This window comes from Furipterus horrens, unplaced genomic scaffold, assembly GCF_987537825.1.
Source record: "Furipterus horrens unplaced genomic scaffold, mFurHor1.1.pri manual_scaffold_7, whole genome shotgun sequence".
Lineage (NCBI taxonomy): Eukaryota > Metazoa > Chordata > Mammalia > Chiroptera > Furipteridae > Furipterus > Furipterus horrens.
In genome coordinates, this window is record NW_028327177.1 from 56241311 (window position 1) to 56259591 (window position 18281).

The 18281-nt window shown below is 36.1% G+C and overlaps 1 protein-coding gene across 1 annotated transcript in view; it reads left to right on the forward strand.

The window, feature by feature from the left end:
• PRKDC (protein kinase, DNA-activated, catalytic subunit) overlaps positions 1-18281 on the forward strand; it is a 198583-nt gene that overhangs the window by 119610 nt on the left and 60692 nt on the right. The window contains exons 60-67 of the mRNA XM_090283716.1: positions 246-358; positions 2241-2372; positions 5247-5426; positions 8889-9094; positions 14924-15062; positions 16074-16262; positions 16946-17170; positions 18100-18208. Of these exons, the coding sequence (XP_090139842.1) occupies positions 246-358; positions 2241-2372; positions 5247-5426; positions 8889-9094; positions 14924-15062; positions 16074-16262; positions 16946-17170; positions 18100-18208 (1293 nt within the window). The remainder of the gene's footprint in view (positions 1-245; positions 359-2240; positions 2373-5246; positions 5427-8888; positions 9095-14923; positions 15063-16073; positions 16263-16945; positions 17171-18099; positions 18209-18281) is intronic.

Consider the following 18281-nt stretch of genomic DNA (forward strand, 5'->3'; position numbering starts at 1 on the left):
GAACCGCAGCACTGGGAGTGTATTGAGTTAGTTATAGCTTTCTGTTCTCTAGCTCCCAAAACTGGTCCATTATCTCCTTTGCATAGGCTTATGTCATTTAAAAGAAAGAAAGAAAAATTAAGTACAAGTAAAAAATGGAGGTAAGTAAATGACCTCACTTTAATTTCAGGGGATTCTAGGAACATGGCAGAGTCAACTGTAAATGTTAAATTGGTCAACTAACAAACCTGCTTTTTATTCTTTAGGTACAGACAATCAGGCAGAAATACTAAGATTACGCAGACGATTTTTAAAGGACCAAGAAAAGCTCAGTTTGATTTATGCAAGAAAAAGTATTGTTGAACAAAAACGAGAGAAGGTTTGTATGTTTCTGAAGAATTTGATTACTTTGAAATATCTATTTTATATATGTACACTAAGAAAACAAGCTTCCTGGAGATATTGGTTCCAATATTGGTCTACAAAGCAGCACTACATGACCTGAAGTTATTTATGAGCTAGTCTTCTCTGACTCATGTAGATGTAAAGGGCATTCAGGAATCACTGATGAGGTTGTAGGAAATTGAAATGAAACATGTGTGGGTCATGTCCTGAACCAGTGGTGTGTCCTGACTCATAGGCACTGCAGGATGCCCTCTCTGCCCCTTCTGTCAGTCTCTTATCACAGCTTAGATTTGTTCTCTCTGAACAGACTGACTTGCTCTGTGTGGTGCAACTGTAATCAACAATTAACTCCTGAATTTACATACTGTAACTGTAGCTGTTGGAAAGGGATTGCCCCACTCTACCTCAAGGCCAGTCTTGACCCACTACTCTCTTGGAGGTACCTAGATGGAAGGAATGGTGGACCCAGAGGGAGAGCTGGGCAGGAGTAGGCAGACACACTAGAGCTGTGTGCTGAAAGCAGTGATTGAGGCACAAGTGTGGCATGAATTAATTTTTCAAAATATGTAAATAATGAAATAATTTGTTTGCTATAGTTTCAGTCTTACTTATAAATCAGTAATTATGATAAAAAATTTTAAGAAAAAGTCTAGACTATGAGTAAAAGAAAAAACCCTATCTTTGTTCTAATTCAGTTTAAATCCTTAACCACTTAATTAACTTCCAAATCTGAGTATGAAGTGATTGAATGGTTCCACTGTATCTTCTGTATCCACTGTACTTTTCTTCTTCCTCTTGTCTCTGTAACTGCAATTATTCTTTTGAGGACTAGCATCCAAAATCACTGTCCCAAGTTTATCTCACTGGCCCCATTACACCTGGAGGGCTCCTAATTAAACCTGAAACCTGACTAGGCATGAGTGAAGGAAATAACAATATCTAGGCAGCAGAAGGAAGAGATAAAGCCAGGATGGTTGGATAGAAATCCCAGGGAGTTATTTTGGCCTGATACAAAGGCCTTCATAGTAATTAAGAAGTAGCCTGCTATATGAGGCCATGCATTCTCTCTGACATGGTTTTCTGATCCGAAGTGACTGGCCGCTCATTAAGAATGGCGTGGAAAAAGTCATCAGAAGTCCGTGCACTTGTGGTCATTTGTTTGTTGTTGCATTGTGCTCAATGTCGGGAACTACTCAGTGCTGGTGGGATAGAGGTGGGTGTAATATGTACAATGTGGGAAGTTAACCAGTTAACTAAGTAATGAGCATGTCTGGGGAAAGAAGTAGTGAGGGAAGTCTTTTTGAAAAGGTGGTTTCTGAGATGGGAACCAAATGATGAATGAAAAGCTCTAGAAAGACATTATAGGCAAAGAGATGAGCAGGTACCCATGGCCTTGCTTGAGGGAGAATTGGGTTGGGGTGATTAAGGATTTAATGGAAGGCCCCGGCTGGCGTTGGTGGACGAGCAGGCCTGAAGGACCTGACTATTGGAGGTGACTATTGGTGATCATGCTGGGCCTCATAGCCAAGGCTTATTCTAAGAGTAATTAAGGAAATACAGCTCTCTGATTTATGGCTTTAAAAAGTTTTCAATCAATTTCTCTGGTTTTACAAATATTCAGATTACTTTGTAGTAAATATTTAAATTATCTTTTCACTGCTCATCTGCCATAGTGATTTTTCTTTTGGATTTATCTATCATCGACTGGTAAAATGTAATGACGGAACCATTTTGGATACAAATTGTCATTGATTCACTTTTATGTTAAAGATGGGTACTCACAGCTCATGTACTACTGATTTTCATAAATAACAATTCAAATCTCAAATCTTCCTTTTTGGTTCTAATTATTATAGGAGATCAAGAGTGAGTTAAAAATGAAGCATGATGCCCAAGTCATTTTGTACAGAAGTTACCGTCATGGAGACCTTCCTGACATTCAGATTAAATACAGCAGCCTCATCACCCCCTTGCAAGCTGTGGCTCAGGTTGGTCCCTGAACACTGCATTTTCTATGGATGGATAAAAACTCTTATAACAATTGCAGGGGTCTACTTTGTACAAGGAAAAATGTTTGGGGCTACACTATATCCTAAATGAGGTGTTGATTTTTCCTAAACAATGCACTTAGTTAAAAGACGTTGTTCCAAGTCTGGGCTCTGCCGTTTCTTCACTTTGAAACTTCTTTTCACATGGTGAGACTCTGACTTAGTCATGTAGAAGATAGCCCTTCAACTGGAGTCCTTGTCAAAACATGTAATGCTCTGAGCCAGTTTCCATCTATGAAATCAGAATGAAGTCTAACTTTCTTACCAATAATGTTAGAATGAAATGATATGAAAAAAAAATCATTGTAAACTTTAATGTGCTAAGCCATTTAAACCATTGCATATATAGAATCCTTTTGAGAGGTGTGGAATCAGTAGATTATCAATTTATCAGGTGGGATTTAATATTCACCCTTCTCTGTTAATTCTCTAAATAGCAGGGGACTGGAAATATTTTTCTAAGTCATTAGGTGTAAAAGTAGAAGTTTTCTAGCTGAATCCTTTGACAAAAGTAGGATATTTATCCCCCAACAGCTTAAGATTCCTTTGACTTTTATTGAATTAATTTTTAAGTCAAAGAGTTCATAGTATATAGTATGCTAGTTAGTAAAATATGCCTTATATTTTATTGTACTTAATTTTCCAGTACTAATACTGATTATAATAATAGGTTATATCAGCACAGCCCCTTACTGTTTTTTAAGCTTTTTAGTTAATGTGAGTAATTATAGATTGACAGGAATTTACAAAACTAGTACGTAGTCCAGTGTACCCTTCATCTAGCTTGATTGCAGACTTTGTTCATTTTCATCATTTTTCTCTACATTTGTGTGTGTGTGTGTGTATGAGAGAGAGAGAGGGAGAGAGATATTTTGTGCAGTTTTATCCCATGTACAGATTCATGTAATTGCCATCACAGTAGCTCTTGGTTATTACAGAGTGCTTTCACATTTCTTTAATTAGATTCTCCCAGTAATTTTATGATATTGAAGCAATTTAGACACATTTACAGGTGAGGAATTAAAGATTAGCTAAGAAAGGACAGTATGGCTAAAGCCATATGCCTTACTGGTTGCAGAATAAAGACAGTGCCCTCTGTGTTTTGATTCCTGGCCCAGTGCTTTTTCTATGTTACCATTATTTCCCAGTTTTTTTGTTGCCTTGTATACATGTGCTCACATAGCTGCCTCAGAAATGATGTTGACACCTGCTCATCTAGACACAATTTACTTCCCTTCACACTGGAGAGGTTTATGATCTGTCATGATGGTGAAGGGTTAGCAAGCCTGAGATTGCTGAGACACCCATGTCCAAGTCAGTTCATCTCCTTTGTTCTTGGATAAAATAGAGATGGTGAATATTGTTCTGAAAAAGCATGAGTATGTTTTTTATTCTTTAAGGAGAAATGTGTTTATTCAAATTTTTATTAAATTTTCAAACTCCAATAGTTTATTTTTTCAACAAATGTTAATACACAGAGTGACTCCTCCTGTATGCCACAGACTTTTCTAAGCAATAGGATGCAGTGGTGGATGAAACAGAGGAGGCCTCCTCTGCCGTTCTGGGACTGCCATTCTTTCATGGTGAAAGAAATAAAAAGGAGCACGTAAAGTAGCCATTAGCATGTCTGGCAGTAGCCTCCTATTGCTCAGAAGATACTGTTTTTCTTAGTTATTACTGCAGTTATCTTAACACAATGAACATTTGGGATTCCATGGAAAATAAAGGAATTTGTACATAAGTCACAAGAATCAGTAGATTGTAGACATGGAAACCTGTCTGCTACGTGCTAAGTGAAACAAGCAGGTTACCACACAAGGCACTGTATAAAAGAGTGTGTGTGTCAATAAGAGACCAACCATAACCTATCTTTGTGTAGTATAATTATGCGTGATATTTATTTTCTTCTTTTATTCTAACCCATATTTTCTAAAATGTTATATAGCAACTATTATAACTTTTTATAAGACAAATACATTACTTAAACCAATAAACAAAGTATAAGTCAAATTGCAGCTTTTCTTCAGACACAACTTTTATCAAACAAAATAATTTAAATTTTTTATTTATTCATGAACTCATGCCGTCATTAAACATAATATAGACACAACATGCCAGAAACAGTTCTTAGTACTGGTGTTATAGACACAAATAAAAGGATAATGTTCCATGGCAATGGAGTATGAGGCTTAAACCATAAACATAGTGTGTCATTAGAGATGAATAAACCATGAAGACACACAAATGGCTTCTTACAGATTTAATAGTTTGAATGGTCAAAATGATAGGATTTTGAAAATTAAAATTGACATTTTATTTATGCTTATTGGTTAGTTTTCTTTACCGTGATGTTCATGTGAGGAATAATACCTAAAATTCTAATTTAATCTTTCTCTAAGATTTTATCAGTTACTGCACTGAGCATTTGACATGTATTATCTTGGCTAATCTTTACCAAAACCCTGAGATATGTTCTGGTATCTCATTTTAATTATGAGGAATCTGAAGGCCCAGATTCACTCAGGAATTAAGATATGTGGTTACATACGTGATTAAGCCAGGTTTTAAATTCATATCTCTGGGTCCAAAGTCTATGCTATCATGCCTTTCATAACACACATGTCAAACAAATATCTTTGATTAAATTCCAAATACTCCCCATGCCAATGCCTGTTAAAACTTTCTGAACAGAAATGAGATGTTTAGTAGATATGTTTGCAACAGTTTGTATTTTCAAATAAAGCTTTGATAGCTGGTAAATTAGAGCATTTTGACTTCAGATCCTAATTTGTCTTTGTTTTGGACATTTTACAGAGAGACCCAATAATCGCAAAGCAGCTTTTTGGCAGCTTATTTTCTGCAATCATAAAAGAGATGGAGAAATATAAGACCATGTCCGAGAAAAACAACATTACTCAAAAGTTGCTCCAGGACTTCAGTCATTTTCTTAACTCCACTTTCTATTTCTTCCCACCTTTTGTCTCTTGTATCCAGGTAAAAGTCTACGCTCACACTCTTCATAATATATATGCATTGTCTACTTTGCCTTTGCATGACTAAGTCATAATAACTTCATTTGTTTCACAAGTTCATATAAAAGATGTGTAATAGGGAAAATGTACTCTATTCTGGTTACCTCTTCCCAGATGGGTAAATGTGATTTATTTGTACTTAAAAAAGAAAATGACAGAATAATCAGAAATCAAACTTGATATTGCAGTGCTCTGATTTTTAATATGCCATTCCCTTCAGGTTTTGCTTGCCCCGCTACATGTTGTTTAGTTGCTTTTCCTTAGGTAGTATTTCACCAAATTCTTTCCTGCTTCCTGACTACCTTTAAGAGATGTTGATTGACTTTGTTCTAAATGGTGGGGATATGGTGATGAAGAGGTACAAATCTGTCCTCCAAGATCATTCCAGATGAGTGAAAGGTAATAATAAACAGGCAGATATAGAAGATAAGATGAGGTGGTAGTAGGTGCCATAGGAGTTGAGTAATATAGAAGTTAGCTGAAGAATGTAGGTGGTAATGAAGCAGGTACACGTAAGACGCCTTTTGATAGGGGGTGTGTGTACTATTATAGACACTACTTAGATGGAGTGTCAGAAAAGGCCTTTCTAAGGCATTTTGGTTTGAACAGAGAACTTAATGTAAGCATACTTTGAGTTATTGCTAAAACATAATTATTGGAAGACTACATTTTCATGTAAGAAATGTTTTCTTTGCCATTCAAAACATGGATAACTAATAAGTTCATAATAGAATATCTTTTTTATTTGTTTCAGTATTTTTAGTAACCTCTGGAATAATTTTAAAGCTTGTATTTTAAAATATTTTTTAATAGTAGCTTTGGTTTGCAGACTAATTGGGTAATAATTCCCTCAGATGAAGTACTTGTTTTTTCTGTTTCGTTCTTTTTGATATAGCATGAAACTGTTAATATAGTTTTTTAAATATGTGACTTCTAATTTTATTGGTTTATAATTTACAGGTAGAATTCCTTTGTGTTTCTCTCCTGGTCACATAAGATAAAGTTTGAGTGCTGTGATTGTATTGAATCAGTCAGTATTTCAGAGTAACTTTCTCTTTACATTATATTCTGAAGAAATTTTTAAAATCTGAATTCCTAGTTTTGTTCCTATATTTATTTTAAAAACTAATCTTTTTCATTGTTATTTAGGACAGTCCTTAACTGTCATTAAATAAATAAATAACTTCTAATCACCCTAGAGCTTACTATAATATTTACCATTGACAAGGAAAAAGCAGCACAAATACAAGTCAATGCCTGCAGTTTGCAGCATTTGCTGTTAAGATTTTCTCTTTGTGGTTCATACCTGAAACTATGATTTCTTTTCTCTTTCCATGGAATCATAGCACATTTATAGTGTACACATGAGTTCTTTTCTAGCAAGGATGACGTCTCTTTGAGGTGCTACTGCCTCACCAGAACTTCCCCACAATGAGTTTCTTGGTTATGAGGTATACCAACTACATCTTCAAACTGAAAGAAAAATCGTTTGGCACTTTTCCTATGACACAGTCAGTGACTGGCAATCAGACATTAATTTGGTGTGCTATATTTATCCTATTAGTTTCTTATTTGAACTTCACATAAAATTTTGGTGTGTTTTTTTTCCACAAAAACACTTGTGGATGTTCTATATGCAAATCTCTATTTAAGAGTTGTGGAATATTTGAAACAAAGAAGTGCTGCTTGCCTTCACCTACTACAATGAGATAGAGGTCAAAACAAGGAATATTTTTATTAATTCCAGTAGACAGTCAACATTTTCAAAATTAGGCTTCATTACTTTGTTGTTTTGGAATTAAAAGAAGTGAAATCAGTTGGCTAAAGTTATTTTTTAGCAGATCATTCTCTTTTTTTTAAGACTTTATTCATTTTTAGAGAGGGGGAAGGGAGGGAAAAAGGGAGAGAAACATTGATGTGCAAGAGAAACATTGATTGGTTGCTTCTCTTACGCCTGCAACTGGGGACCTGGCCTGCAACCCAGGTATGTGCCCTGACTGGGAATCGAATGGCAACCTTTTGGTTGGCAGGCTGGCACTCAAATCCACTGAGTCACATCAGTCAGGGCTATTTATTTATTTTTAAAAAGAGAGGAAGGGAGAGAGGGAGAGAAACATCGGTATGTGAGAGAAACAATGATTGGTTGCCTTTCTCACATGCTCCAACCAGGGACCAGCCCATAACCGAGGCATGTGCCTTGAACTAGAATTGAACTGGCAACTTCTTGGTTCGTGGGACGACACCCAACCCCACTGAGCTAAACCAGTCAGAGCTAGCAAATCATTCTTCATAAAGTGATACTGTCAAAATTATACAGAATAATCAATCTTCCTCAAAACAAACTTACAGAACTCATTTAAATTATGAGTACACATTTACATATAAAGAAATGATATCCCAATAATAGTTCTTTATTCATTAAAATCATCTCATGAAAGACATCTCTTGGGCAAATAGGGATAAATCTTAAGATACATACAATCAGAAACAACATTGTTTACCATAGTGTCTGGAATATAGAAGGCACTCAACAAATATTTATAGAATGATGAATTGCTTGAAAATAAAAAATATATTTGTTTTAAAATATTTTCTTATTTTGGGTTTCCCTCTCCAAATTAGAATGGTGTTATATCAAAATCTGACATCTTAACTAAGAGCCTTTGCTATGTTATTAATTAAAATATAATTTTATTTGGATTTTCTTTACTAGTTCCTTTGAAGTGACATGCATTTTTGTTTGTTTGCTTTGGAGAATCTGTATTCTTCCAAGACCCCTAATGTAGAGCTTAAGTTTGCTTGGTGGTAACTTGGTCAGACTTAACAAGTGGTCCATTCATAGCACACCCATGAAGGGGTTGGGAAGAGGCTGGTGTGGATGGGGAGGAACAATTCATATTCTCTATATTGATTTAAGGTTTACTTCTCATTATTTGGTGTTTATAGGACTCAAATTGAGAGTTACTACATAAAGGTCAATATAATAATTCCTGGGTAGAAAGAGATGGGGAAAAAGGTGTGAAATAGAATAACGGAGACGTGTATACCTACTTTTTGGAGATCGGATATGAAATCTTTGTGTTTCAGCTGCTTTTCTCATCAATTCATTCTAAATATTTCTGGAAACTGCAATTATTGTTTGGATATATAAATACATATTAAAATATTCATATTTTGCTAGTGGGTTTTTTGTTTTTGTTTTTTACTTTAATCCCGGGATTGGAAGTGTAAAAATAAAAGGTCATTTTCTCCTTTGAGCAAATTGAATGTTGAAGAAATTTTAGTAGAATTACACAGAGAAACTTTTGGTTATATCACTACTTATACCAAAACATTTTTTTTATGTTTAGTAGAATGAGTTATTCACTTGTGAAGATACAAAGTACCACAAGCTAAATAGCTACATGTGTTTGTGGTTTCACAGGAGATCAGTTGCCAACACACAGACTTGCTGAGTCTTGATCCAGCTTCTGTCAGTGCTGGCTGCCTGGCCAGTCTGCAGCAGCCAGTGGGCATCCGGCTTCTCGAGGAGGCCTTGCTCCGTTTTGTACCTCAAGAGCCAACTGCCAAGCGGGTTCGGGGGAAGTCCCGCCTCTCTCCTGATGTTCTCAGATGGATGGAACTTGCTAAGTAAGCTCTGTGATCCACACACTGTTGGAGAACAGTGAATTTCACCAAAGAAATACATAAAAATCTTGACTTCATTTTGGCAGAAAATGAACAAATAAAGTTGATAGTAACACTTAGAAAACTTAAAAAAAAATCTTTCAGGTTGAGTACCATTCTATGAGTCAAGAATAGTTGCCATGAAAAGGAATGTCTTGCCCAAGGAAAGAGATTAATTAAACCTGATAATTTCACTATACCGTCTTCTTGGACTTGGGGTATTATGCACTAAGTTTAATTTCCTGTAAAGTGTGGATGTAACTACAGTTTTTAGTATTTTGAATGTTTTTGCTGTTCTTCTATACTGAATAGAGGATGGTTTATTATTTTCAGCAGGATTCAAACTTTTAGGAACAATTTAGTTCAATTATTTTGTTTATTTGGGGAAAATTTTTTGTTTTGTAGTTACGTTGTTTTCAATTGTCTGATTTTCCCCTTACCTGTGGTATTATCAGAAGCCTGCTAGTAAGTTGAAATTTAATTTGAACTTCTATTTTATAAAACTGATTTTTAGAATTTCAGGTTCTAGGAAAAAATTAAGTAAAAGGGTGTGGATTCCTTACACTTTTCACTGTTTTATGCTCATTTCTATTTTTCTTTTTAAATTTATACTATGAATGAGTATGGCATTGTATCAGGTGCTGAGAAGAATTAAAATATGAATTTGACTTTTCTCGCAGACTCACACAACTAGCCATCCAGTAGCAAATGTATGTGCTTATATACTTGACTGACCATCATACAAAGTAGGAGGTGCTGAGTTCTCTGAGAGACAAAAGAGAAATCCTACAACAGTTCATAAAGTGCATCTTGACTTTTTTGTCTTCTTTTTTCAGATGTATAGAGTGGAGCAAAAATAGGTTTACAATTGTGAGTACACAAAACGCAGTTTATTCTTGTGTTACTTATTAATTATTGTATTATTTTCCATACAAACAACTGTAAATCTACTTTTTCCCCACCCTGTATGTAAATAGTAAGTAACACTTTGTATATTTAACATTTTCAGTAAGTGAGAACTCATTTCATGTGTATTTACTGGGTAAATGAAGCACACACTTTTTTTTTTAGTATATTTTATTGATTACGTTGTTACAGTAGTCTCAGTTTATATTTCCCTTTGATCTCCTCTGCCCAGTACCCCCCTTCCCTAGAACAATCTCACCCCCTTAGTTCATGTCCATGGATCATGCATATAAGTTCTTTGGATTTACCCTTTCCTATATTATTCTTAACTTCCCCCTGTCTATTTTGTATCAACCAATTATGCTTCTGAATCCCTGCACCATTTCCCTATTTCTCCCCCTTCCCCAACCCAACTGATCCCAAATGATCCCCCTACCTATGATTCTGTTTCTATTCTGGTTTGCTTAGTTGGATTTTGTTTTTATTTTTTAGATTCAGTTGTTGATAGTTGTGAGTTTGTTGTCGTTTTAATGTTTATAATTTTGATCTTTTTCTTAAGTAAATCCCTTTGACATTTCATATAATAAAGGCTTGGTGATGATGAACTCCTTTAGCTTTACCTTGTCTGGGAAGCACTTCATCTGCCCTTCCATTCTAAATGATAGCTTTGCTGGATAGAGTAATCCTGGTTGTAAGTCCTTGCTGTTCATCGCCTTGAATACTTTTTGCCAGTCCCTTATTGCCTGCAAAGTTTCTTTTGAGAAATCAGCTGATAGTCTCATAGGCACCCCTTTGTAGGTAACTCTCTGCTTTTCTCTTGCTGCTTTTAAAATTCTCTCTTTATCTTGAAACTTTGACACTTTAATCATGATGTATCTTGGTGTCAGCCTCATTGGGTCTAGCTTGTTTGGGACTCTCTGTGCTTCCTGGACTTGTATGTCTATTTCCTTCACCAAATTTTGGAAGTTTTCCTTCATTATTTTCTCACATAAGTTCTCAATTTCTTGCTCTTCCTCTTCTCCTTCTGGCACCCCTATGGTTCAGATGTCACCACACTTAAAGTTGTCCCAGAGGTTCCTAAGCCTCTCCTCACATTTTTCAATTCTTGTTTCCTCATTCTGTACTGGTTAATTGTTTTTATCTTCCTTATGTTCCAAATCATTGATTTGAACCCAGGTTTCCTTCCCTTCACCATTGGTTTTGTGTGTATTTTCCTTTGTTTCGTTTAGCACAGCCTTCACTTCTTCCCTTATGCATTTGCCGTATTCAAGCATATCTGTCAAGCCTGTGAGCATCTTTATCACCAGCCTTTTGAACTCTGCATCTGTTAGGTTGGCTATCTTTTTGTCGCTTAGTTCTCCCACTGGAACCTTGATCGTTCCACCTTCTGGGCCATACTTCTCTGTGTCCTCATTTTGACAGGCTCCTGTGTTTGTTTACCTGTGTGTCTTAGGTAGAGCTGTTACTCCTGTTATGTTGTAAGGGGCGGAGCCTTAGGGATTGGTCAGTACAGGGCAACCCATTTCACCACATTGTGGCACTGTGTGTGGGGGAGGGGTCTGAGAGGAAATAATGCTACTTGCTCAGCACTCTCCACAGCTCCAGGCACTTCTCCCACTTTGTATGGAACTGGCGCCTCTCTAGCTGTTGCCCTGGCAGTCATTCCCAGAGTGGACGGGTCTATGGATGATCTAGGACCGTGGGGGCCCTCTAAACAAGCAGACCCTGCTGAGAGACTGGCAGTTTCTTCCTCTGCTCTAACCCCCACTGGTTTTCACAGTCAAAAGCAATGAGGCTTTATTTTCCTTTGCTTTGAGACTGTGAGCTGCACGGTCTATTCTGGTGCTGGGAGTGCTCCCCAGGTGTTTCTCCGAAATTTTTTATGTGTGTGTGTTGATTTTTTTTAAGTATATTTTATTGATTATGTTGTTACAGTAATCTCAATTTTTTTGCCCTTTGCTCCCCTCTGTCCAGTAACTCCCTTCCCTCCAGCAATCCCACCCCCTTTAGTTCACGTCCATGGGTCGTGCATATAAGTTTTTTGGCTTCACCCTTTCCTGTATTATTCTTAATATCCCCCTGTCTATTTCGTACCAACCGATTGTGCTTCTTAGTCCCTGAACCATTTCCCCATTTCTTCCCCTACCTGCTCCCAGCTGATAACCCTCCAGATGATCCCCATACCTAAGATTCTGTTCCTATTCTGGTTTGCTTAGTTGGATTTTGTTTTTATTTCTAAGATTCAGTTATTGATAGTTGTGAGTTTGTTGTCATTTTAGTGTTTGTAGTTTTGATCTTCTTTTTCTTAAGTCCCTTTGACATTTCATATAATAATGGCTTGGTGATGATGAGCTCCTTTAGCTTTACCTTGTCTGGGAAGCATTTCATCTGCCCTTCCATTCCAAATAATAGTTTTTTCTGGATAGAATAATCTGGGTTGCAGGTTGCCTTTCATCACATTGAATATTTCTAGCCAGTCCCTTCCTGCCTGCAAAGTGTCCTCTGAGAAACCAGGTGATAGTCTTATAGGCACCCCCCTGTAGGCAACTCTCCGCCTCTCTCTTACTGCCCCCAGGACTCTTTCTTTGTCTTTCACCTTCGGCATCTCAGTCATGATGCATCCTGGTGTGGTCCCCTCTGGGTCCACTTTGCCCAAGACCCTCGATGCTTCCCAGACCTGTATGTCCATCTCCCTCTCAAAATTTGGGAAGTTTTCCTCATTTTTTTTCAATTTTTGCTTCCTCATTCTGCACTGGTTGACTGTTTTTTTCTTTCTTATGTTCCAAATCATTGATTTGAACCCCGGTTTCCTTTCCTTCACCATTGGTTTTGTGTGGATTTTCCTTTGTTTCACTTAGCATAGCCTTCACTTCTTCTCTTATGTGTTTGCTGTATTCAAGCATATCTGTCAAGCCTGTGAGCATTTTTATCACCAGTGTTTTGAATTCTTCATCTGTTAGGTTGTCTTATCTCCTTTTTGCTTAGTTCTCCCACTGGAACCTTGATCCGTTTCCCCTTTTGGTCTATACTTCCCTGTCTCCTCATTCTGACAGGCTCCTGTGTTTGCCTTCACCTCCCAAGTAGAGCTGTTACTCCTGTTACGTTGTAAGGGCCGGAGCCTTAGGGATTCGTCAGTGCAGGGCAACCTGTTTCACCACGTTGTGGCGCTATATGTGGGAGAGGGGTCCGAGAGGGAACAATGCCGCCTGCCCATCACTCGCCCCTTTTCCAGGTACTTCTCCCACTTCCGCACCAGACTGGCACTTCTCTAACTGCTGCCCTGGCTGTCGTTCCCAGAGTGAGTGGGTCTGCGGACATCCTGGGACCGTGGGGTCCCTTAAACAAGCGGACTCTGCTGAGACCGGGTATTTCTGCCTCCACCCCAACCCCCACTGGTGTGCACAGTCAGAAGCAATGAGGCTTGATTTTCCCCGGTGTGGGATCATGAGCTTCGAGGTCCAGTGAGGAGCTGAGAATGCTCCCCAGGTGTCCCTCCTGACTTTTCAAAACATATGACTGCGCTTCCCACTGCCCTGCTGCTGCTGCGGCTACTGCTACCACCACACTGCGTCCTCTCCGCCCCACCTACTGGTCTGGATGAGTATATCTACTTTATATCTTTGTTGGACTTCCATGCAGCTCTGTTTTCTGGAACTTCTGATTGTCTGTAGTTTTGAGGTAGTTGTGTTTCTTCTTAGTTGTGGAGTGAGACGCAGCATGTCTGTCTTAAGCCTCCGTCTTGGCCAGAAGTTCTCAAAGCACACAGTTTTAAACATAACTTTACTTAATACTTTCTCTTACTTTTGTATATAATACTTTTGCATTCATTTCAAACAGTTTTGAGAAGATTATTTAGCCTTTTCTTGATATATCAGTCATGGTTTAGTCCATATTTTAGTATACATACAGGTCTCCTGGGGCCAGTGTAAGTTGGACATGGGGCTGATCTCTTTACTGAGTTCCTGAAAAATGTTCGTAGCTCTCATCTCCTGTTGGGTTCTTGACCTGAGTTGTGAAAGTTTAAAGTTTACCTTTACTTTTTTCTTGCTTTTAACACTATGAATGGGGCAACGGGAGAGCCATATGTGTAAGATTTTTATTTATTTTAACATTAAGCTCTGAGAAAGAGCTCATGGGACTCTTTTGATGTAATTACATGAGATTTCATACCTGAGAAGGGACTAAACTGGAGAAAAATCAAGGAGGAAGCTCCCTTCACCTGACGAGTCAGGTGACTGCAGATTCAAGAACAGTGACATTTGTGCTAAAACTTAAAAGAGGGGGAATTTTTTCATGGGGAAAAAACAAACTTATTAAACACTTAATTTAGAATATCTTAAAGGGAGAAACTTGATTGATGAAGTTAAGCAGATTTATGTTAATGTAAAGATAAAGATTGCTCGAGGCTATAAGAAAATTACTTGTCAATAGAATTGAGATTGTCCATAGAACCTGTATTAAAATATGGAATCAGTAAGACTTGGATTAATTTTTACTCACTTCTGGGTTCTTGACTACCTTCCAAATTTTAGATGTAGACAAGGATTCTAAATAACTCACCCATAGAGATGTGCATTGTTACTGTGATGGTACCATTAACATGGAAGAAGTTTATTTAATGACATAATTTATACATTATAAACCTATGATATTTTCATATTTCACTTTAAATGTACCTTAGAGTAATTTCTGCCTTCTGTATGATTAAAGTAGTAAAACCTAATGGTAACTTCAGATTTTTTAAGATTTTGTTATTTTACAAAACAAAGATTTTTTTAGTTAATATAGTATGTGATATCTGTAGTTAATATTATTTTATTATAGTAAATACAATTTTTGAGGCATTCATTAATTTGGACATTTTTTTTCCTTTGGTTTGTTTTATAGACTGTACAGGTCAATTGGAGAATATGATGTCCTCTGTGGCATTTTTAGCAGTGAGATAGGAACAAAGCAAGTCACTCAGACAGCGTTATTAGAAGAAGCCAGAAGTGATTATTCTGAAGCTGCTAAGCAGTATAATGAGGTAAAATTGATCTCTAGCAAATGTCAGTTGATTAAGTACTTTTATTCTCTGGATGAAAAAACTTAGTTTTAAATTTTAGAGCTTTGTAGTATTTCTGCTTTATTCCTTAGATTTTATACAAATAGCAGAGAATGGTTTCATAATACCAAAATGTGATACATTGTTGTATCTCTTACTCCTTTTAAGAAAACGTCATCAAGCCACTGGTTGGGCAGCTCATTTGGTTAGAGAGCATTGTCCTGATATGCCAAAGTTGTGGGTTTCATCTCTGGTCAGGACACATACAAGAATCAACCAGTGAATGCATAAATAAGTGGAACAACAAATCAATGTCTGTTGTCTCTGTTCTCTAAAATCAATAAGTAAAAAAAAAATCCATAAAATAAAAGAGAAGCATTTCATAAGTTACCAAATATTATAAAACTGTAAGATATTTTAATATCTGCTGCTATTATATAATTTCTATTTGAGTAGATTGTTTTCCTTCAGCAAGTAAAAAATTTATGAAGATGTGAGAGTTGGATTTGGGAGGTGACTATAAATTCAGTTTTATAAATTTCATGTTTAGAGTTGCCAATGGCTATCTAAGTGTAAATGTCTAACAAGTATTTGAAATTCAGGGTCTGTGACCTGTGAGACTCGAATGAGCAATTCAGGTTGTATAATTCTCTGCAATTTTCTGTAAATATCCTATTTTCTAATTTTTATTCTAAGAACTTTATACATAGTAAATAACATTATTGATTTAATTCCAATTATGGGTCATTTAAAGTCTTCATTTTGTTAATTAGCTTCATTGGTGAGTTTCTCAGAGAAATGGTTTTTCTTTGGTTAGGGTTTTTATATTTACTTGTTAGTATAATATTCCTGTTGTTTTTCTCTCTTCCCTTATCATAAATCTGAAAATGATTGTCCTTACTATGAATGTTGTACTACCTGCATTATTTCAAATATGTTTCATTAGTATTCTTTTGAATTTTGTAACAAATCTTAGGAACTTTGCTTTGCCAGGCTCTCAATAAACAGGAGTGGGTGGATGGTGAGCCTACAGAAGCCGAGAAGGATTTTTGGGAACTTGCATCCCTTGACTGTTACAACCAGCTTGCTGAGTGGAAATCATTAGCATATTGTTCTACAGTCAGTGTTGACAGTGGGAACCCTCCAGATCTAAATAAAATGTGGAGTGAACCGTTTTATCAAGTGGGTAGAATTATTTTTGCTGTCTGAAATAAATATTTTAGAGGCCAGGTATTCTCTAATTAATGAAGTTGCTTAAAACTTTTCAAAAATAAGATAGTAGTAGTTGCAGAGCATTAGGACATTTATATAACCTGACTCCCCCCACAACTCCTTAGTATTGTTAAATTTGTTACCACTTGTAGCTAACCCTTTCAAAATAAATGGGATGCATTTAAAAATAAACATTAACATTAACATGGAAGAATATTTCCTGTTTTCTCTGTACTGGGTCACAGGCTACACATAGGCATGCCATAATTTCTGGAGCAAGATGGTTCCCCACTCACAGAGTCACCCCAACTCCTGAAAAAGGCAGCTCTCCTAGTCCCTCTCACACAGCTGCTATCTTGGCTATGCTTAAAGATTCCTCACTTTGTAACATCCAGTTGTCTTTCAGCTAAAAGTACATAGTTCCTACTTTCTATTGAACATGTTCCTATATATTTTGTGGTTACACAATGAGTAATTTCAGATGAACATGTCTTTAAAAATAGTGTTTAGGTTTGAAGTAATGAACATACATAACTACTTTGGCTGTAAATCTTGACCTACAAAATTATACTGTGGAATATTATAGTAATTAAATAATTAGGCATGCTCAAATTGGCTTTCTGGAGCTACAAATAGATTCTCATGTTCCTTAGGAGACCTATCTACCTTACATGATCCGCAGCAAGCTGAAGTTACTGCTTCAAGGAGAGGATGATCAGTCCCTGCTGACATTTATTGATGACGCTGTGAATAAGGAGCTCCAAAAGTCTATTATAGAGCTTCATTATAGTCGGGAATTGAGTCTTCTTTACATCTTACAAAATGATGTTGACAGAGCCAAATATTATATTGAAAATTGCATTCAGAATTTTATACAGGTAATAGAAATATACTAATCTGAATTGTACCATTTCTGTGATATTTTTAAAGTCATTAAACTCATGAATAAAAAAATTTTTTTAAAATTTATTTACTATTAATACCACTTATTTCCTTTTTGCTATTTTCTTTTTCTATCTTTTTACTGTTTTTTGTCTAATGCCTTTTTTAATCCTTTTTTTTTTGTAAAAGTTTCATTTTTTTGTTTTTTTCACACTGCTAAAAAAACTCAAAACACACACACACACACACACACTCTCTCTCTCTCTCTCTCTCTCTCTCTCTCTCTCTCTCTCTCTCTCTCTCTCTCTCTCTCTCTCTCTCTCTCTCTCTCGACCAGACTTTTCCACTTGGTGTAGTTGAGTGGAAGTTTGGTTGCTTTGTCGAGAAGAATATGAATCTTTCCTGTTCATTTTCTGCCATTTGTCTTTTTGCTTGTCTGAGAGTCTTCTTCCGATGTTTATTTTTAAAGGCAGTGTGTTGTATAGAATATTCATTTTTATCACTGGTATACATTAATCAGAGGCATACTCATTTATTGTCTTTTCTCTTTAAACTTTTTTGTATAAAAAAAGTTGATTAGTTCACTTGAGAAATTTTACTGAAGAAGAAAGAATTGGCTTCTATATTTAGCAATTTAATTATAGAACATTATGTTTTTTTTAAATGTCAGCAAATAGAGGCAATAATAGACCACTTGTATTGATTTCATTTATTTCAATGAACCAAAATGTGATTGGAAACCTAAATTATTTTAAAAATTAAGTTCCTAAAAAAATTCCATGTATGATCTAATTACTAACCACACTGAAACTTTGTATAATTTATGTATTTGTATGTACTTGCTGTATTTCTCATTTTATAGAATTATATTACAATTTGAAGTTTTAAGTTGGTTTATAAACAATACTAAATGTCTTTTTTCTAGAACTATTCTAGTATCGATGTGCTTTTACACAGAAGTAGACTCACCAAATTGCAGTCTGTACAAACTTTAATAGAAATTCAGGAATTCATCAGCTTTATAAACAAACAAGGTAATTTTTTTAACCTACTATTACTTTTTTCTTTTATACTTATGGAAGAATTTTAGCATCTGATTTTTTTCTT